General features: G+C 36.1%; 1 protein-coding gene across 1 annotated transcript in view; it reads left to right on the forward strand.

The window, feature by feature from the left end:
* The first annotated feature begins 207 nt into the window (after positions 1–207).
* HFM1 (helicase for meiosis 1) overlaps positions 208–20,635 on the forward strand; it is a 34,247-nt gene continuing 13,819 nt past the window's right edge. Inside the window, exons 1-20 of the mRNA XM_071565515.1 lie at positions 208–257; positions 2,007–2,058; positions 2,542–2,670; positions 3,042–3,163; positions 4,563–4,881; positions 5,647–5,912; positions 7,378–7,425; positions 9,081–9,151; positions 11,189–11,321; positions 13,552–13,703; positions 14,052–14,129; positions 14,272–14,433; positions 14,872–15,072; positions 15,152–15,240; positions 15,895–15,938; positions 16,030–16,131; positions 17,316–17,461; positions 18,256–18,350; positions 19,104–19,237; positions 20,131–20,178. Of these exons, the coding sequence (XP_071421616.1) occupies positions 2,600–2,670; positions 3,042–3,163; positions 4,563–4,881; positions 5,647–5,912; positions 7,378–7,425; positions 9,081–9,151; positions 11,189–11,321; positions 13,552–13,703; positions 14,052–14,129; positions 14,272–14,433; positions 14,872–15,072; positions 15,152–15,240; positions 15,895–15,938; positions 16,030–16,131; positions 17,316–17,461; positions 18,256–18,350; positions 19,104–19,237; positions 20,131–20,178 (2,281 nt within the window). The 5' untranslated portion in view covers positions 208–257; positions 2,007–2,058; positions 2,542–2,599. The remainder of the gene's footprint in view (positions 258–2,006; positions 2,059–2,541; positions 2,671–3,041; positions 3,164–4,562; positions 4,882–5,646; positions 5,913–7,377; positions 7,426–9,080; positions 9,152–11,188; positions 11,322–13,551; positions 13,704–14,051; positions 14,130–14,271; positions 14,434–14,871; positions 15,073–15,151; positions 15,241–15,894; positions 15,939–16,029; positions 16,132–17,315; positions 17,462–18,255; positions 18,351–19,103; positions 19,238–20,130; positions 20,179–20,635) is intronic.

A 20,635-nucleotide genomic window follows, 5' to 3' on the forward strand; every position in this document is an offset into this window, starting at 1 on the left:
GCGGGCAGGGGAAGGCGGGGGAGCCCTCGGGGTCCGGGTAGGGGAAGGCGGGGGAGCCCTCGGGCCCCGCACGCCGCAGAGGGAGGCCCGGGCCGCCGTCGCCTCCCCGCCTGGCCCCAGCGTGGCCGCCATTTTCCCCGGTCCAGGCGGCGGGGGCGCTGTGGGTGAGGCGAGAGCGGCGCCCGCCGGCGCTGCCGCCTCAGTGGAGGGAGAGGGACCTGCCGCTGAGGGGCTTGAGGGGCCCGGGAAGGAGTGCGGTGAGCTGGGGATGTTCCCTGAGGCTGCGGGGCAGCGGAACCACGGCTGGGAGCGGGCAACTGCGGTTTGTTTGGGTCAGCGCCAGCAACATTCACTTTGGCCCCTGAGGTGCTCTGAGGAGATTTGGCTCAGGAGAAAGCTGAAAAGTCAAAGCAAAACCCCTTGGGGCCTGCAGTGTTTGTCTGTAGTAAGGTGATTCTTAAAGGATCCTGCTCAGAGGACCTGGCACACATCTCTTTGTAAATGTTAATCAATGGCCTGCTGCTCCTGCCAACACCTGCTGCTTCCTCATTCTGCCACCTGCAATATGCATTTCCCCTGTGCAATCCCAACAGCAATCAGCATATAGTAAAGATTTTTTGATTTCTGTCCATCTTGGAGACATTGTGGTCGCCTCCCTACTACCACCACCAACCACTGGCCTTTTTTGTTTTGTTCTTTCTTCCTTTAAAGGTCAGAGAGGCTTTTCATTATTTCTTGGCTGGAGATTTTGAGGGGACTGTACCAGCTGATGGCCCATGAGCTGCATAAAGAAGTGCATCTCTTTTAGATTTCCAGTCTCATAGAAGGACTGTGACATCATTTCTATTTACATTATCAAGCAATTGGAATTAATGGAGCCAGTCAAAGAGTAAATGACATACAGAAAGTAGGGGCCATAAGGGCCTGGGATATCAAATATTGTATATAGCAAAGACTGCTAATCAGAACTATTTAAGTGGAAGTTACATTATCATAGATTGACGATTCCTCACCTGAGGTAGGAAAGCCATTTCATACTGATAGGCAGTGTTTGCAGCTGTGCCGTGGTTATTCAGCTGGATAAGCACTAGGACAGGTTATGGCTATTTCAATAACAACGTGATAGTGCCCCTGATAGATACTTTCTATTGCCACTACTGATACCAAGCCTGAGAACTCCTACTTTAGATTATTGACCTTAAAATCATGTTGAAAGCATGGTGGGAAAATTAAGCCCTTTTGTTAGATTTATAATTGTGAATTCTAAATTCTAGATTTATCAGTGTGAAGGGAAAAGTGGCAAAACCTGGCAGTGTGGGAGTGGCAGGAGTTGGCAGAAGTGGTGTTGCAAACTCACTCTGTTAAAGGGGCGTTGACAGATTTCTTGTTTGAAGTTCTTCACTGTGCTCACAGACAGTTTTGATTATATGCTCTATATTCTCCTGGTATTGTGAAATGTTTTCTGTTTTAAATTTGGAACATCTCTTTGGAATATTTGAAGTTTAAAAATATTTTTCTTTTACAGAATCTGTAAGCTTTTGATTCACAGCTGACAGTATACAGTAATTAAGTAAACCTGAGTCCTATTTGCAAAGCACTCTGAAATGTTCTTTTCATGTGTTACTAATGAGATGCTGCAGTGCAAAAGAAGTGTTGGTTTTGGCTTAGCTGAAGGTAGAGAAGGTAGCTTTGCTTCACTGCTTTATCTCCAGAGTTATTGAACTTGATAAACTTAATTTGGTATCTTACCATTTGTTTTAGTGAATCTAAGATTTTTGAGTCATAAAAGCACCTCTGTATTATTTTTTAGTAAGATCCTTGCTTTTTAAACTTGTTCTCAGTCAAAATTAAGAGCTGTGAAACTTCTCAACATAAATGCATAAAGAAAGCATGTCCAATATCTACAGCTGGTGCTAAATGAAAAACATTTCAATTATCTGGAGTATTTTTAAAACTGTTGTATATGACAAATAGTTTAGAAGTAATATCTGGTTTTGATGTTTCAGAACAAACCTGTTAACAACATTAAGGAGTTGGGTGTGTACTCCAGTTGTCCAGGTAAATAATTTGCATATAGGTTTAAAAAAATCTAATTTTCTTGTAAATTGAAATAATTGTTGGGGTTTTTAGGTAACTATAATTTTATTTTGCAAAGAGTTGACAGAGTGTAATCATAAGACATTGCATTTTTCCTTCAGAACAGAAACAGTCAGAAAAAAATAGTCTCCCACTGTATCAAAGAATATGAACATTAGTCTTAGAAATTAAATACTTTAGCATAAACTTTATCTGGATCTTCACTCCTACCAACATTTACCTCCAGACATGTCATAGTAATGTAAACGTTGTTTAAAGTGCTGCCCTATGGGATTTTTTAGTCATAAGTAATAGGAGCCATATTTTATCAGTAGAGATTCTCTGTTTGAAGAAGAATTAAGGATGCAGGCAAGAGCTTTTAAAGAAAACAGTCTAGAAAATATTACACTTATAATTAATAAACTTTCTATTACTTTATACAATTGCTAATTCTAGCAATTTTAGTTTTACAGTTGCCTGTGCTGCCCTTTGCAGATTAAGAGACTTCACATTTCATCTTAAAATGTTCAACTCTGCAGATATGGTCTTTTCACTGGATGATTTATTTTATGAGAGACCAGATATGAGACAACGGTAAATATTTTTAGACATACGTAACTGTTTTCCAAGTTTTTCCACACTCTGAATCATTTTACAGTAGTGTTCTTGTGACTTACTTTTTTGTCTACTGATAGAAATGTGGGGCTAGAAATTTCCAGATCCATAACCTATACTTTGAAATGTTTCCAAGCACATTGAATGATGTGGGTGTATCTTGGGGCTAAAGCAAATAGAGCAGTAGTTTCACCTCTTCAATTTTATGTGAATAAATATCTGATTAATTGAAGAATAAAAACATTTTTTAGCAAGTGAAACAGGTTATTTCTAATTAGTGATTTTTGAGCTCGATGTTGTGGAGGGTGCTTTAAAAATCCTTTTATCTTGCATTTGTGTGTTAAAAACAGATATCTAGAAAATGAAGAGTGTAAGACTTGGTTTATTGCACCTGCTCCAGCTATTGCTGAAATTCCAACTGCAGACGAGTTACAGAGGGAACTGGAAGAAACCTCGGCCAACACTCACATGGGTAAAATATTGAATCATGGGAGAGGTTGGAAAATATGTTTAAGGTGATCAAGTCCACCCATAAACAACACTGCAAAGTCTGACTCAACCATAATATTTGACATTCATTTGAAATATCAAATAATTAGTGTGACAGATAATTTCTCCTCTTTTGCTGTGAAATATGAAATATTTCTGGGTCCGCAAGTATAGACAAGGAATGTATTTTAGTAGAGAATGATAGTGTTAGATATGCTTGGAGCATTAGCAGTCCTCTTTAGGTATATAGTCCACAAGTTTACTGGGCAAGATAAGAAGTATAATCAGAATTTCAGTTACTGCACATTGTTTCATGCAGCATTGTAACACAGTGGGAAGGGCTGTAAGAGCAGAATGTCAACACGTGGATCTGATGACCTGTCTCTCACCCAAGAAACAGAGTTTATATGAAATGAACTTTTTTCTTCACGTTTTTGGGGCTTTTATCAAATTGCTGTTCAGGAGGCCAAATTTTAATCTGGTCATTAATTGCTGCTAAGTGGCATATTCCTCCCATCTAAACACTCACTTTAAGGAAATTTATTTGAAAGAATTTTGTTTCTTTATCAAATAGATTTCTGCATTTCTTAGCTACTGTGCTGATTTATGATATTCTCTATTTGGGAATTATATTAAAATGGAAGGTGGGTTGGATTTTTTTCTACTCTATGCAAGAGCTATTTGATTAAGAGCTGGTTACTCAAATAAGCTTTCTGGTGTTTGTAGAGTTAGAACTGTTGCTGTTGTATCACGAACAGGGCTTTGTAATTTTAAATTTCCAGATGGATAACGTTGAAATTTAATAGACTACAGAATAGAGCTGTTTTGCTGTGTTGGTGGGTTTAATTCCTCATTTCTGCTCCTGCCTGTGCCTTCTTTTGGCCAACAGCAATGCTTGTTGATCTGGTCAGCCAGATCGGGACACTGAGGACTAACCCTGCAAAATGTGGTCACTGGTAAGAGGGCTGTGGAACCAGCCTGTCTCCAGCATTGGTACTGACTGTGACTGTTGAGAATGCAGTGTGTATCTCACAGCTGTTTGTAGCAGCAACTTCAAGCTTGGTCATTGTGTCATTTTTTTTTAAAGACCATCTTTATTCTGGGACAGGGTGAAGAGTTCTGTCCTAAAAACTACTTTGTAGTTCCTTTACTTGGTATAGGAAGCAAAGAGCATGTCCCTGTTTTTATAACTTTTTAGTTGACAACAGATGCACTACATTCATTAGCATGAGTCACAAAATACACACTCAAATTCTTGCAATAAGATGGAAATATCAGCACATATAATATACGTGAATTGGGCTGATCCTGTGTGGAAGGTATTTGATTAAGTTGTTAAAAATATGAATGTTAATAAGAACACTACTTTATTGTTTTTTGAGGAGGGATAAAGCACCAGAAGTTTATACAACAATGTAAAAGTAACACTGAAGAAGAAGATAAATCATCAACACCTGTTCCTTTTGGTGTAGCCTCTGAAAAAGTGCTGCAATTAAGTCTACAAGAAAGAGAGAAAATTAGTTTCCAGCATGAAAGTCTGAAAATAGATTCATCAGTTCTCTCTTCTGATGAAGATAAATCTAAAAGAGAAATAGAGTTTTCTCAGCAACCTGCTGCAAATTTTTCACAAAATAAAGTGTTAAGTAAATTTCCAGAAAGCAGTGATGATGATGAGAGTGTCCATGCAACGCTGAGAAAAAGGTGCCTGTCTAGTCAACTTGGATGATTTATCACTGTCATAATTGTGTCATAATTTTAGATAAATCTGTTGAACATAAAGTTTAGGTCATTCAGGTGAAGGTACTTTAACAGGGCTTCAGATACTGATTTCCTTCAGTATAAGGAAAAAAGATATTTCTTTTTGGCAATATTTTAGTACTTTAATTAAATGTGACCTGAGCTGAGCCTCTTTTATGAAAAAAGTAAACATGAGGTTTGTTGCTTAAATTTTAAAGAAATTTTTAGATGAAAAATGGTTTGTAAAATACTACTCTGAATTCTTTATCTGTGTGGTAACAAACAAGAGGCAAAGATCACTTGCTTTTCAGAGCAGTGGTGAGCCAGTTGAGAATGAATACCTTGAGTAGTTCTCAATGTGATTTCAGTGCTGCCTGGGAGGAGAGGTTTTAGCAATAAACCACTGGCTCTGTCCAGCTCCTCTCGTTCCTCAGAACCTGTGTGCCTCCGTTGGTTATAATTATGCAGAAATTCAAAGTTAATCTGCTGCTGGGAGTCAGAGCCTAATGGGACAGGCAGTTTATTCTTTCAGATACTTTCTGGAATGAAAGTAAAGTTAAAATGTATCTTGAAAGGAGTTTCCAGGTCAGATAAAATACGGTTAGGTACAATTTTATTATTAGTGTATCTTGCTAGTTCTGCTTGCAATACAAGCATGCGTATTTTTCGAATATTAGACAAACTGTGTAACATTACAGCAAACTAATGGAAATTCTGGATCTTTTACAGCTTATTTAAGAAGTCTGGTTATATGTACAAAAATACAGAATTTAAAGCTAGTTCTGTTGATGTGAAAGGAATTGATACTTGCTTAAATACAAGTGAAAATGTGAAAGAAGTGAGAAAAGAAGGTTTATGGATAAATAATCATCACGCTCCAATAACTAAGGACTCAGATTTTACTTTGCATAGGGTAAATAATGAGGACATTGTGTCTGAAAATGGAATTAAAATTCAATCATTTTCTAATGCTTCAGAGATTCTGGATATGACAGGTAATTATTTTTGCTCTGTTTTAAAGAAATGAGTCCATAGTCTGTGTTTGGTATATAATAATAATTGATATCCAAGATCTGAGGTACAGTGAAGAACATTTTCCCACCAGCTCAAGGTGAGATAATTGGCTGAAACTGATTAAATGTATTGCAATTCTGTGGAACTTAATTGCATTGTTGTTTAATATGAACTGGCTCAACATCTCATGAAGCAGATTCACAGTTTCAGAAGTGCCAAGTCATGTAAACCTATCTGGAAATGTAACTTCACATCAGTCCCTTAAGCAATTTCAAAAAGAGCAGCCTTGTCCCTTCATGTGCTAAAGAGTCTCATCTTCATTTGAAACCAGATATTGAAAATTAAATGTTTATTTGTGGTGCAGCTCATACTTGTATCTTTGCAGAAAAAGATGTTAAATAGGATATTTCTACAAAATGGCAGGAAGTGGTGAGAAATTTGATGAAATAATCAATTCTTGTTTTAGAAATTATTTCTGGTTTTTTTAATAGTTTTTAACAAAGTATAGTTATTTCTAGATTTTAAACCTTTTGGGAGAGGGACTTAGTGCATCTGTGGAATGTACCTATTGTAGTGGGTGAACTGCTACAGAAATATGGAATAGAAAATTAATTCTAGCAGAAAAATGTAAGGCAAAGCTGTGGCTTAGGATGGGGCTTGGAGATAGGTGTGATTCCTGTCTGATGGTAATTAGATTTGTGGATGTCATTTACTTTGCCTTCAGCAAGTGTTTCATAGAATCATAGAGTGATTGGTACACACCCTCTTCCACAACACTCTTGTAACAGAGTTAAGGCACAAGGAGTGGTTCGACAGCTGTGTGGGTTTGAGAATGTTTGGCCAGGCTTAGAGGGTGGTGACTGGGTCACACTCTGCCTGTGTGCCGGCTGTGAGCACTGCAGGGGTCTGCCCCGGGGGAGTGGGCTGCAAACAGTCTCTGAAAATCAACAGGAACAAATGGGCAGTTCTGCCACAGGGAAAGAGGAGCACCCCTGAGGTTCCCTGGGATGGTTTGACTGCAGGCAGCTCTTTGGAAAAACGCCTGGGGTCTGGTGTGCTAAGCGTGAATGGGCAGTGTGCCCCAGCAGTGACAAAGGCCAGTGGCATCCTGGATGTCATTAGCAGCAGCCAAGCCAGGAGGCTGTGGGAAGAGGTTATCACCTTCTTCTTGGCACCTTTGAGACCACATCTACATACTGCATCAAGTTTTGGGTATCTGGTACAAGCAAGACATCCTTAAACCAGAATAAGATTAGCAAAGGGCCACCAAGATGGTCTTTTCAAATGATGAGGCACTGACTTCACTGTCCTATCCTGTCAGCTTCTTCTGTATTACCTGGGCCTTGTTCTAGCCTTGAAACTCCTCCCAGAACACATAGCTTGCAGTAAGGAAGGTATTTGTCATGGTTGTTGGTTGAAAAAAAATCTATTTTATATTTTTTTTAGGAACTACAGAAAGAAAATTGGAAATTTTGAGGGCTGTTACAGAAATACGTATCCTTTCTTTGCTCTGATTTACTGATTTTATTACAATGCTTTTACATTTACAAAATTGTTGTATTTAATTTGTAGCCATTGGGTATTTGTGCATTACACTATAATAGTTTTGATTTGTAACAAGATGCTGGGAATCAAATGGTAAATAGGTGCTTATCCATTGCACTTCCAAACCTAAAATGAAAATAAGACAAAATAAGACATTCATTCCTAAAGAAACTTATTTAAAACGTTCACATTTTTCTTCAAAACTTTATTTTTAAAATGTAAAATTTGCATGATATGTATTTCATGCAAGATTTTATATGCAAACATGCATATACACATATATTGCCATACACTTGTAGTAAAGGAAAAGTGAATTATGATTTTGGCTTATTAGGAAAACTGAATCCTATTTTTCCCATTTTCTCAGGAGGAAATTAGCTTTGTGTATTCTCTGTTAGTCTGTATTTATATTGTAGTGTGCCTGCGGTATATTTCCATTCTTTAAGCAGATTTTGTTATTATTTTACTTCTTGGCCCTGCCTTGAATATGTAACATAACTAACCATTCTTCCGTGTCTGTCAAACTTCTTTTTGGTTTTTTCTTCACACTTTGTTTTCAATACTTTGTTTCTAGTAACCTGTGAAATGCTGTTAAATGTCATGATAGGAAGTATCTAAATTCACGTAAATAGCTTTAAAAAGTGTCAATTTTTAAAATGATTAAGGACTCAGTTCTGAATTGGCCAATTACAAATCATCAGTGCTCTGCTTTGGAAAATAGATCACTTATTTAGATAATATCTTTTTTTTAAATCTAGTTTTCATTATTCTGATGTTACTTGTTTAACTTTACCCATTTTTCATGTGTAACTCCTTTTATTTTTGCTTTACTCCTTTCTCTTTTCCTTTCTTAAGTCATTTGATATAACATCAGTCTGAGACCTCAGCAGCTCCTTGTTCTTGTTACTGTTGGTGTCACATCTGACTGTGTGTCCTCATCCTGATGGGATGGTCACGATCAGGTGCTTGTGTGGCTTCCATGCAAGTCCAGACATGGATCAACTCACTCATTTGGATTTGTGACACAACACTACTCTCTTTTCATCTTATGCATGTTTTAGTTAAGAATGTTGTTGTCTTAAGATCATACGTTATTAGCAGTTGAAAAATATCTTTAAAACCACAGCAATAAATGATCATAGGTGAATTTCTTTGCTACTGTTATGACTGCACATACAATATTATGGTAATTAATTTGTGGTTTATTACAAATATTATGTGTCCATTGACACCTTAGATAGGCTGACAGCAGCGTGCTGCTTGTTCTTGTGTCTGGTTTGTCCCTTGCAGTTTCATATTTCATAATTGGATGCTGTTCCATGAACCCTGTGCCAGGGAGGATATTCTTGACTAGTGGTATCCCGAGGCCGCTCAAATAGGTCATTTTTTTTCAGTGAAGTGGAATACATGTCACACCAAGAATCTAAACAAACATACTAAATCATTTAGTAGGTTACTTTTAGATAACTTTTTACAAGCCTGTGAAATATTGCCATGTATATTTAAAGTTTACATTTAAATTACAAGAAAGAGAGGTATTTACAGTTCTAAAATAAATTTTATCATTTTCACTCAAGTGTTTTAAATTCCTTAATGCTGTCAAGCAACCCAATTTAGAAGTATTTTTAAGGAGTTCCCATATTTTAACTATGCACAGTCTAAAGCTTTGGATGATGTAAGTATGAAACATGAACTGCAACTGCAAGTAGCACTTCATAGATAAAATTAAGTGATACTTCGATATTCAGAATATAAAACAGGTTAGAAGTCTGTAATGCATCAGAACCTCATCCTGGAATGGTTAATCAGGGTTGTGCTTAGATGGGAGAAAACAGCAGAAGAACTTCTAAAAAATTGTTTTCTCAGTGTAAAATACATTTTTGTCAAGATGTGAATTATATTTGTATTTATGCACATAGATTAGTAATATTTTTAATGATGTTCACAGGAAGATTAAGAAAAGCAGAACTTTGACCTTTTAGAGAAGCGGTGTTTGTCCATGCCTTTCTTATTAGTTGTACTATTTAAAACCTAAAACTTATTTGAAATTAAATATTTTGAGAAAGCTTCTGTTATAGGTATTGCAAAGAGGACATACATATTCCATCAGGGTCTTCAAAAGAGCATTTAAGATTTTTATTCAACTGTAGGAAAATCCCATTGTCATTCACAAATACTTCAAGCATGTTTTTAAGCTACTTTTACAGTTGCAAATAGTTTAATTTTGTATTCACCTGACAACGTTTTATAAAGAGAAGATTTTTAAGAATAATGTTTATGTGAGCAGAATGATTTTGTATTTAAATTATATGGAGAGCTTTATTTTTGCCATTTTCCCTTAAAGTTTTATTTTTATGCATAGATTTGGAATATTTTTCCTTAGTTCTAACTGTCTGTTTATTTTCTGATGAGAATTAGACATTGGCCTGTCAAATAATTTTCTGTGACTCTTTGTTCGTAGAATAAAGCAAAGCCACAGCTGTAAGTAAGATTTGCTTTCATGAAACCTGGAGAAAAGAGGTCTTGGGGCAATAGTTACTTTTTTTTTTCTACAGCTCCTAAATATCCTAAATATAAATATAAATTTTTGTAAGTACCAGGAAGGACAAAGTTTGTTTATCACTCATGTGTATGACATAACATTAAAAAGTCAAGAGAAACTGTCATATTAAAAAGATTATGGGTTTATTTGGTTTTTTTAGTTGGTTAAGGTGGCAAAATTCAACTTGGTAGCAACACTGGTTCCAAGAGTTTGCAAGCATTAAACTTGGTAGAATTTCTCAGATTGATTCACAGTGAATGTTACAAAGGATTACTTAATAAAAATCAGGGGAAGTTTTGTATTCATTCACCATTCATTGATTTTTGTGAGTGTAGGTGAAAAGCACTGGTAATTCCTACAACTGTTCATCGGTACTGTCAGTGTTAGTCATGGCTACAGTTACATATCAATTCCTGGGTGATTCCTGTTCATCCCTGTGAGCTTGTACAATCATAGACTACATTGAGAGCATAAACAGTTAGAAAGAAAGGACAAAAGAATCAGAACAGTAGAATCCTTGAGGAGTTGGGAGGGAAGGAAGGAAATAAAGCTGTACAGAGAATGCTGTATGGAGGAAAGGTGGGTGGATGAGTGAATGATGCTGCAGATTAGGAAGGAAGGTAGAATTGACCTTGGGGGAAAACAAGTGAACTTGACATGGACATACCTGTCTTCTAAGGTGGTGGAGGATAGAATGTGTGAGAAGGAAGCACAGTCATGCAAAATTTTGATTTGTCATTACTGAAAACGTAACATTCTGTTTAAATTATATATATTCCAATGCTGGATTTTGAATGCAGATCAAATTACAGAAGGAAAGCAAGTTGTGTTTTGAATTTGAGCACAAGATACCTCTTTTTGAGGTATCTACATTTGATTGGAGTTGGATATTGGCTGTGGTTCTGTATTAATGTTATCTTGGGCTAGATGCTGGGGCTTTTGTAACAGAGCAGTAGAGTTCATTACATAAAAGTTTAGATGAACAGTATCTCATTTACATTTCTGTGGCAGATGTTTCTTCACATCAAACATAAAAATTTTTAGAGGACTACATATATCAATGTAAAATAATTTCCTTGTGTTGTTTTCACATAGACAATGCTTTGGGGATGTATTTATAGATACTATGGCTAACTGTGTTATATTTAGTACTTTGTAATTCTTTCCTAGCTTTTATATACAGATAGGAATTTTGTGATTTGTGCTCCAACTGGCTCTGGAAAAACTGTAATGTTCGAGCTAGCTATTACCAGATTACTCATGGAAGCCCCACTGCCTTGGTTAAATATTAAAGTTGTTTACAGTAAGTATTATGCAGCTTTAAACATTTGGGTGACAGCAATAGAAACTGTCATTCTGTAAATGTGGAGGTCTTGAGTGAGTGCATTAAAAATATTGAAATTAAATACATTCAGAAATTACGACCTGCCTGATTCTTATAAAAGTTGTTTCTTTAAGTGTTTATTTGTGATACCATTGAAACTATTATTAGTATTTAACAGCCTTGTGTAATTGTAGTGTGTAGCATTTCCTATACAAATAAAAATTAGAAAATCTTGTAAGCAGTTTGTTCTCCAAGAAGGCAAAGTGTACACAGAAAGGGAAGAGGGAGCAAAGCAAACTGCAACAAATTCTTACTGCATGATTTCTGGCTCTGCCAATATCTTTTGTATACCTGTCTGTTACTCTGAGATGAGGATCAAATTTTCCAGTATTTGCTTACCTGACATGGTTTCCTGCTAAGTGTTGCACTATGTATAGTAGGTCAAGGGCAACAGAACTGTGATCTTCATGAGTTTAATTGATCTGTAATAGGAACTAATGAAAATTCTGGGAGATCATCACAACAATTAATCTTTTCTTTTTCTTTCCTGGAAAACTGAGTTCATATGTTGTAAATTAGATTAAATTGGTGGGGTTTTCCCAGTTTTAATTAATTCATGTGTCTGTTAGTCTTGCTATTAAAGGTTTCATCTTTATATTTACAAAATTTTTGTCCTTTTTTTCTTTAATTCCATTGTGTTTAACTTCTTACATTTAACCAACACTAGCTTTAGCGTGTACTGTGTGTTGTGAACTGATCTTTATGAACGGGTATGACTTACACTTTATCTGTCAACCTGTGAAGGTTGAGCCTGTCAGTATAGGGTAGTAGTTTCCAATTGCCTTGGTATCATTGATACAAGCTGGCTGGCTGTAACTTTCAGTAAGGAAGAAGTTACCTGCTAATGGAATTAAATCTGGCAATCTTTTGAGGTTCAACAGTGATGGAGGAGGTGATATGTCAGTTTCTTGACTGTTGGAACAGAGGTGGTAATTGGATTAGGTACTGCTGGAATGAACCCTGTTTCCTGGTTCGTCAGTGGTCCCATGTGTGCGAATCAGCTTGTGGTGGTTCTGTAAATTAGAGTGGTTTCCCAGTAGCTTTAAAATGGGAAGGATTGGTGACAGGAGTTCCCGAAGCCATCACTAACTCCTCACTTTGTTGCATTGCAAAAGGTGATAAATTTTGCTGTTTTTTTAGTTACTTGCTGGTACCTTAATCAGTTCTCTGAACTAAATATTTCCCCTGCTTTACAAGCCACTGATACTCTTATGAGATTTTACACCTCTTTCTGAAGCAGAAACTGGTTCATTAAATCCCTTTATCTTAGGGATCGCTTTTGAGCTAATACAGATAAAACATTCATATCCCAGTGGCTCTAACTAGCCTAGAATATAATCACTGCAATATCTATTTTAGCTGTTTTCAGTTCATGCACTGATCACTTCTTTAACTTAAATCACTGCATTTACCATAAATATTGCTTATCCAGTATAGCCCTACATGTGTTGCTAATATCAGTCCTTGTTGGGAATTACATCTGATTTCAAGAAGAAAAAGAATCTGCAAAAGTACAGTAATGTATCCTTAGGAAAAAAAAAAGAAGAAATAGATTGTCTTAGAAGTCTGTTCATGAGGACCAGCATGAGAACTGCTGCCTGCTGTGTTAGCTGCTTGGTATGACCCTGACTCCATTTAACTGTACATTTGATTTAGCTAGACTTTGATTTCTTCTGGTATTCTGTCTCTTGTCTTGGATGGTTTCTCATTTATGACTCCTTTTCTCTCTGAATACAGAGTGGGCATATAATTCTAAACTGTAAAAAAAGTTGGTGTTTGTATGATCTTCCGTTAGAAAAGATGTATTTCCTGTGTTTTTTTCTGTCTGTGAGGAAGCCTTTGATGGCTGAATGATGGTTTCCATGTGATACTGCAAAAAAATATTGATTGAGAGAGAGCATAAATAATCTTAGTTAAAGGTTTCTTTTTCTGATTGCTAATGGAAAGAACTGCAGCTCAAAGCTCAACATTGATTTGTGCACATGGATAACAAGGACAATAACACCAGTTACAAATTTTATGGTTCTGAAATTTAGGGAAAACAAATTCAAGAAGACATCGTTAAAATGTATGCTTTTGGCTTCTTTAGCAATACAGTTGAAGATGTGGTTTCCCTGATGTAATTCTCATTAGTTTGTGTTATTTTTAGTGGCTCCAATAAAAGCTCTATGCAGTCAGCGTTTTGATGATTGGAAAGAAAAATTTGGACCTATTGGACTCACCTGCAAGGAACTGACAGGAGATACAGTGGTGGATGATTTATTTGAAATACATCATGCTGACATTATTATCACTACACCTGTAGGTTTCAACCCCAGTTCTTACAACAACATAGAATAAGCAAACATTAGCAGTCTTCTAATTGTATCCTGCTAGGGCTGGTTCTGTTTTTTGTAATATGTAGTAAATGTTATAGTCCTTATGCTTGCCTGCGCCCTGCTGTGCACACTATTAGTTCATGTAAAGGATGCTTAGTAATACAATAATGTACCAGATGAAACATACATGGCATTAGCTTTAATTTAACTGATTCTGTTTAAAGATTTATTAAAGCTTAGACATGTCTGCCTGTACTGCAGTTGTGGCATATGTTGGCCTTTAAAATATCCTTCTGTTGTTGTTTTGTTGTGTTGATTTTTTTTCCCCAAGGAAAAATGGGATAGCATGACTAGAAGGTGGAGAGACAACTGTATAGTCCAGCTTGTACGACTGTTTCTCATTGATGAGGTAAGAAAATTGTTGGGGGTTTATGCACTGGTTTTGTATTTTTTTGTGAAGATAAAAGGAAACTTAAAAAATACATTTATTTAGCACATGTCTAGATTATAATTGGAGAAATATTTAGAAAGTCTTTTAAAATTCGTGGTAGGTACACATTATAAAGGATGAAAGCCGTGGTGCAACATTAGAAGTTGTAGTCAGTCGGATGAAGACTATTCAGTCTTCCCTTTGGCGTCTGGTAGAGAATCATGACACTGTTCCTCCCTTGAGATTTGTAGCTGTTTCTGCAACTATCCCAAACACAGAAGATGTAAGTGTTACATTTTAACTATTTTGATTAATGGCTTGTATTTTTAAAAATGTGTCTGCAATTGAAGTTTCATATTGATAACAAAATTTGTAATTTTGAAGCTGTCAGCTGAAGACCACTGTGAAGTTGATACTAATGTAACAAATTGCCTTCAGCCATATGGAATTATCAGCCAAGCATGGACAAGCTTGAGTTTTAGATTTCTGTTTGTGATTTTTGCCTCTTAAGTACAAATCACAACAGACTCAAAATTTCAGTCCAAATTATATTGGTCCCATAGAAAGCAGAACCTCACCTGTGATTTTAGTGATAAAAACAATGTCAATATGTTAATAGTTTACAAATGATAAAAAGCTAACTGAATTATTCTGTGATGCTGTTAGAGCAGGAGCATGATTAAAAGAAGAAATTTATAATTTCTGTTCTTCTCTTTTCAAGATTGCAGAATGGCTTTCAGATAGTAAGATGCCTGCTGTATGTCTGAAAATAGATGAGGATCAACGACCAGTGAAGCTACGCAAAATCGTTCTTGGTTTTCCTTGCAGTGACAATCAGACAGAATTCAAATTTGACTTAACTCTTAACTACAAGATAGCCAGTATTATCCAATCATACTCGGAACAAAAACCAGCGCTTGTGGTACAACAGCTTTTTTAATCACATTTCAAATTGTTTCTTTCTTAAAAGTGTTGATTAAAAAAAAATTTCTTGTTTATAGTTTTGTGCCACAAGAAAAGGAGTACAGCAGGCTGCTTCTGTTCTTGCAAAAGATGCTAAATTTCTACTGAGTATAGAACAGAAACAAAGGTATTTTTCTATTTGAATTGTTAATAACTTTGTATATTTTAGTAAACCTGTGACATCTGTGAAGAAAACTGTTGAGCTAATACAGTTTCTAGCAGAGGAGTGTGTAAGGAATTTGCCTTCACAGTTGACATTCTTTTTGGTAAATTGGCACTCATCTTGTGAAGTTTTATTTGCTTCTCAGATTTTTAGGGTACTTTTCACAAACATTAAGTTGTTTCTCAAAGCTGCTTTTTAAACATAAAAGTGTTAATTCTTACTGACCTCTAAGGCATTGTAGTGCAAAGATTAAATGTATGAATAGTTGAATTGGATTTGGTCTTACTAGTGTTTTAAGTTAATAAAATGTCTTTGCATTGTCAGATACCTGTAATAAATACAGCCATAAGAATTATTATTTATTGCCTAGTCATGGCAGTTGCAGAAGCTACTTTCTGATTTTCAACCTCAAACATGATCTTATTTGCCTTATGTGAACAACACAGAAGGATTGTAGATTGTGACTTGGAAAGATGACCAGGCTGAAAAGGCTACAATAGCTGCCCCAAGGAGTCAGTCTGTTCCCTCTGCAAAGATGAGAAAGTTGGTGGTTGAAAACATCCAAAGAATATATACATTTTAATTTTATATTTTTTTTTGTTTGTATGTGTTGCATAGATTACAGAAGTTGTCAAATTCATTGAAAGACTCCAAACTGAGAGGTAAAGATAACCTACTAGTTCTCTGCTCTATGGTTGAACATTTGCTTGAGTAAACTTCGTTAAATGGTGAATATAATTATTTCATTGTCAGAACTTTTAATGTGTGGTGTGGCTTATCATCATGCGGGTATGGAGATATCTGACAGAAAAATAATTGAAGGAGCTTTTACTGAAGGAGACTTGCCAGTACTTTGTAAGTAAATTTAACTTTGAAAGTCAGAATGCTGTTGATGTATCCTGAAAAGACTGCAGTTTGCAAATGGTAATAATTTATGATTCTGTAGTTTCTTAAACCTTTGGAATTTGTGAAATCCAGGTAAAGGTGTTTTTGTGTTTCTCATGCACCTTTACCCTGTGAGATTACATGTGCACTGTTACTAAAGACCACAGAACTTCTTTTCACAGTACATGGAGGTCATCCTCCCTCATATCTACTGTAGGTCGGGACATGTCCGTTTCCTTTTACTAACATTGAGCCATCCTGTTGAGGTGGAACTCTGGGCTTGTGTGTCTTTTCTCTGAGTTTACATGATGTTTTCTTTGTTTGTGTCCTTTACAGCAGTGGTTTCCCAGAAGGTAATCTTTTATATTTATGCTTCTTAGATGGGCAGGATACTGTTTTCAAACTCCCATGCAAGGTGTCGTGACTGATGGGAGGTTCCTAAGAAATACTCCATCACATTATGTGAAATAAGAATGTAATTTTAAGTTTCCTTTCATTTCAAAAAGAATTAGAAGTTAAAAATTTCATTAATACTTTGTTTTCCTAGCAGAATAGTAATATCAGTTGGCTTTCTATGTTAAATTCTTGCCACCCCATATATTCTTTAGACAAAGTGAATTAGCAAACATGAGTGTGAGATAATTTGCCACACACTTGACTGGTGTTTTCCATGTGACAGTGTGTATTGGTAAAATGTGACAGTGTTGGTGGTAATTCTGGTTCACTACCATGGGAAAACAATGCTAGTGACTGATGACTTAAAATACATCTTAAAGATACTGATCACCACTAACCAAGATGAAGTCATGGCTGTGTTCAAATATCTATCTGTGAAGAAGTAAGAGTGTTTCTTCATTATGTGTCTGTTATATTGAAGGATCAGATTCCGGATTATCTTCAAAGTAAAGGAATGTTTAAATAAACGTAGCTGGGATGTAAATGGTTAAAGAACTTGATAATAATGAATGCTTATGATGAAATGCACAGAAATTGTTATGCAAATACTTTTCTGTCAAATTCTTTGTGGGACAGAATGCCCACTGATTCCACTAGAAACTTGAAGCTTAGGCATAAAGAATTAAGTCACTTCCTTGCTGCTTGTTTAGTGTCTGCTAGACATTTTGAAGGTGTTCACATAGTTTGATCTGATGTAGTCACTACCAGCACCTTAGCTATGGGAGTCAATCTACCTGCACACCTGGTGGTTATAAAATCCACAATGCACTATGTTGGAGGAGTGTTTCAGGAGTACAGTGAGACTGATATTCTGCAAATGATTGGGAGAGCTGGGAGGCCTCAGGTAAGTTAATGCTCTATTACATTGATGCTGTTTATAGGCAGATTAGTAGTAACTATTCTCAGCAAAGAAACAACAATGCCAATAATTTTACTGCCATATTTGGGTTTTAAAGGGTTATTATCAATTCTTAAATTGGGCAGTCCCGTGGTGTAATGGTGAGCACTCCGGACTCTGATCACAAGGTCGTGAGTTCGAGTCTCAGTGGAGACCATACCAGGCAGTTCAATGCCTCCCTGCCATCCGATCCCATCAGATCTCGGATGCTCAGCAGGGTCAGCCCTGGTTAGTACCGGGTGCTGTACACAGTCCTGAGGACTTCACTGTCACTGTCCAAGCTCGCTCGGCCGTGGCAGATGGACTTCAGAACTTAAACGGTGGGGCCAGTTCTGCGCACACTGAGCCTCACCTAAAATCCACTGCGCAGGCTGGAAGGGCACACCCCCACCTGGAGAGAACCCTGCCCAAATCTTCGTTCACAAAGTTTGGCCATACATACATCAATACTTAAATTACTCCTGGATAACTTCATAATTGAGAAGGAAATCTGTTTGCTTTGGTATTGTCCACCAAAAAGTACTGCTTCACATTGCTGTGGAGAAAGATCTAAAGATTATATTTGGGTTACATAGTGATTGGGGATTAGAGAAAAAGTGGGAAGCTGGCAAAATACCCATTTCAACCAGGATTTTAAGAAAACAGTTTTATTGGATTCAACAGATACGTGATGCATATTCAACTGGATGATTTTTTCTAGGAACTGTAGAGCAGCTTATATTTGTGGTTTTATTTTTCAGTTTGACACAGCAGCTACAGCAGTTATTATGACTCGTTGGAGTACAAGGGAGAGGTATATACAGATGTTAAATGGTGCTGATATAATAGAGAGCAGGTAACTAAGTATTTTTTATAGGACTAATAGATGGTAGCAAAGCTTCATAGTTTCTATGGAATATCTTTTTTCAGGTGGGTTTTGAGGTGTTTCTTTGGTCTATTTAAAAGAAATCAAGAAAAATTTAAGGAAAATCAAATTAAGCTGTTTGAGTTAAAGGCCTCTGTTTTATCAGCCAAAACCATCTTTGGAACATCTTAAACTCAACCAAACAAAGTAGTTGTATGGATTCCTGCTGGAAAACTGAAGAAACTGAAATAGTATATATTGCAAAGACAGAAAGCAAGAGTTGAACCCAAATCATATCTCTGAATTTTTAGATGTTAGAGTCTGGAAAACACTAGACCTACAAGAATTCATTGATTTTAACAGATTATCAAAAGAAATATGTAGGAAAGTTAAGACAATAAAGGGTAGATTAGGAAATTTTATGCAAGTAATTTTGCTAATATTTAATTTTCAAATTTATACAGAATATTAACTGTGCTGGTAAATGTTTATAGCTTTGTTTTCAAAATAAATGTGAAACTTCACAGTTGACAGTTTATTTTTGCTTGCTGGACATTATGCCATAATAAAAAATTTGCATTGTTGATTATTTACGTAATCTTTACTGGTTTTTATTGATTTGCTGATTACAGGGAATAGCTGTGGTTTTGGGGAAGGGACTTGTTTGGTTTCATTTCTTCCTTAAAAACAGTTTTAGTACTTTTTGTATTGGTAAATATGCTTAATACTAGTTTTTTTCATTAGCTTGCACAGGCATCTTGTCGAGCACTTAAATGCAGAGATAGTGCTCCACACTGTCACGGATGTCAATGTAGCTTTGGAATGGATACGATCAACATTCCTGTACATTAGAGCCTTAAAAAATCCAACTCATTATGGTTTGTTTGTTTTTATTTTTTTTTAATTGATCTATACTATATTAGGATGTTTTAGATCCATATTGCTTGTTACTGTCATCTTCTTATGGGCTGTAATTTCATAATGGGATGAAAACAAGATGTGCAATATGTCCTGTAATATTTTGTTGCTTTGACATGAGTAGTGGGAGTTTCAGCAGTTCAGTGTAACATTTAAAAACAGTATAGAAGCCATTTGCTGCTTCATAACCTATTTAGTTTGATCTTAATACTCTGGACCATGTAGTAGTGCAATGAAGCCATGATGTATTTTTTCAGTGCTGAATATATAATCTGCTGCTAAGAAAAAAAGTCCTAATATTTCAGAGTTTTAATAGAATAAAACTTCAGTAATCCTAATTCCAGTGTCTTCAGTTTGTCTTGTCCAGAACATCATCTCGATCCCCAGCCATATCTTTGTTCCTGCCCACTTGCTCTGCACCTGATTTTGAAGTTTCTGGGCATTTGCTGGAGATAATTTTCAATAAGGATTTATAGCTGGGACTGGAACATAGGACATCTACTACTTGAATGGATATTACAATTTAGGTGGCTTTCTATATTCTAAAATGGGAAAATTGTACTTGTGAACTCGCTACTGACATTTCTGCAGCTTCCAGGACTGATATTTTACATTGGGGAATATCTGCATCTTTTACCTTTGCACATCTGCTCCAACAGCCACTTAGTGACACTGACTTATACTCTGTAAGGCTTTTGACTTGTTCATAGTATCATAAATATTTACACATTTTTCATTTTTGGGTATTTATCTGGCTTGCAAAAATCAGCAAATCAGTTCTGATGGCTAATGGTATTGAGAAGGAAGTGTATAATTGTGTTAGGTGAAAACCGCTTTTGTCTTTTCCATGAAGGGTTTTCATCTGGATTGGATAAAATGGGAATTGAAGGAAAATTACAAGGTAAGTGTGAAAGTTGTAGCTTTTTTTCTGTAAAATGTTATGCTTTAGGGATCTTAAAAACAACCTCTTTTTAAAGTGCTTATGAAAACTAGTTCCTCTTCCCTGCACACATGAAGTATTTTGTAATGATGTGGATAGTTATTTTCATACATTTCATGTGTAATGTGAATGATTTCTGGTTGCTATGGGAGCTGTTGCTTTGAGTGCTTTTCTAACTGACTTTTAAATTCTGAGCATTGCATTGAGAGAAAACTAAAACACTTTGGTCATCCTTATGCAGATATCTGACTCAATAGGTTCAGTGAACTAAATACAAATGCACCTGATACAGTAAGAAAATTTCTGATGAAGGATTCATAAATATTTGTGAATATTTGCAATTTGAACCATTTAAGTGCTAACTCTGCAGCAGAAATCTTTTGTGTAAATGCTGTGGGCTTTCCAGTTTGTCATTTAA

This window comes from Pithys albifrons, chromosome 10 (assembly GCF_047495875.1).
Source record: "Pithys albifrons albifrons isolate INPA30051 chromosome 10, PitAlb_v1, whole genome shotgun sequence".
NCBI classification, from domain to species: Eukaryota; Metazoa; Chordata; class Aves; order Passeriformes; family Thamnophilidae; genus Pithys; species Pithys albifrons.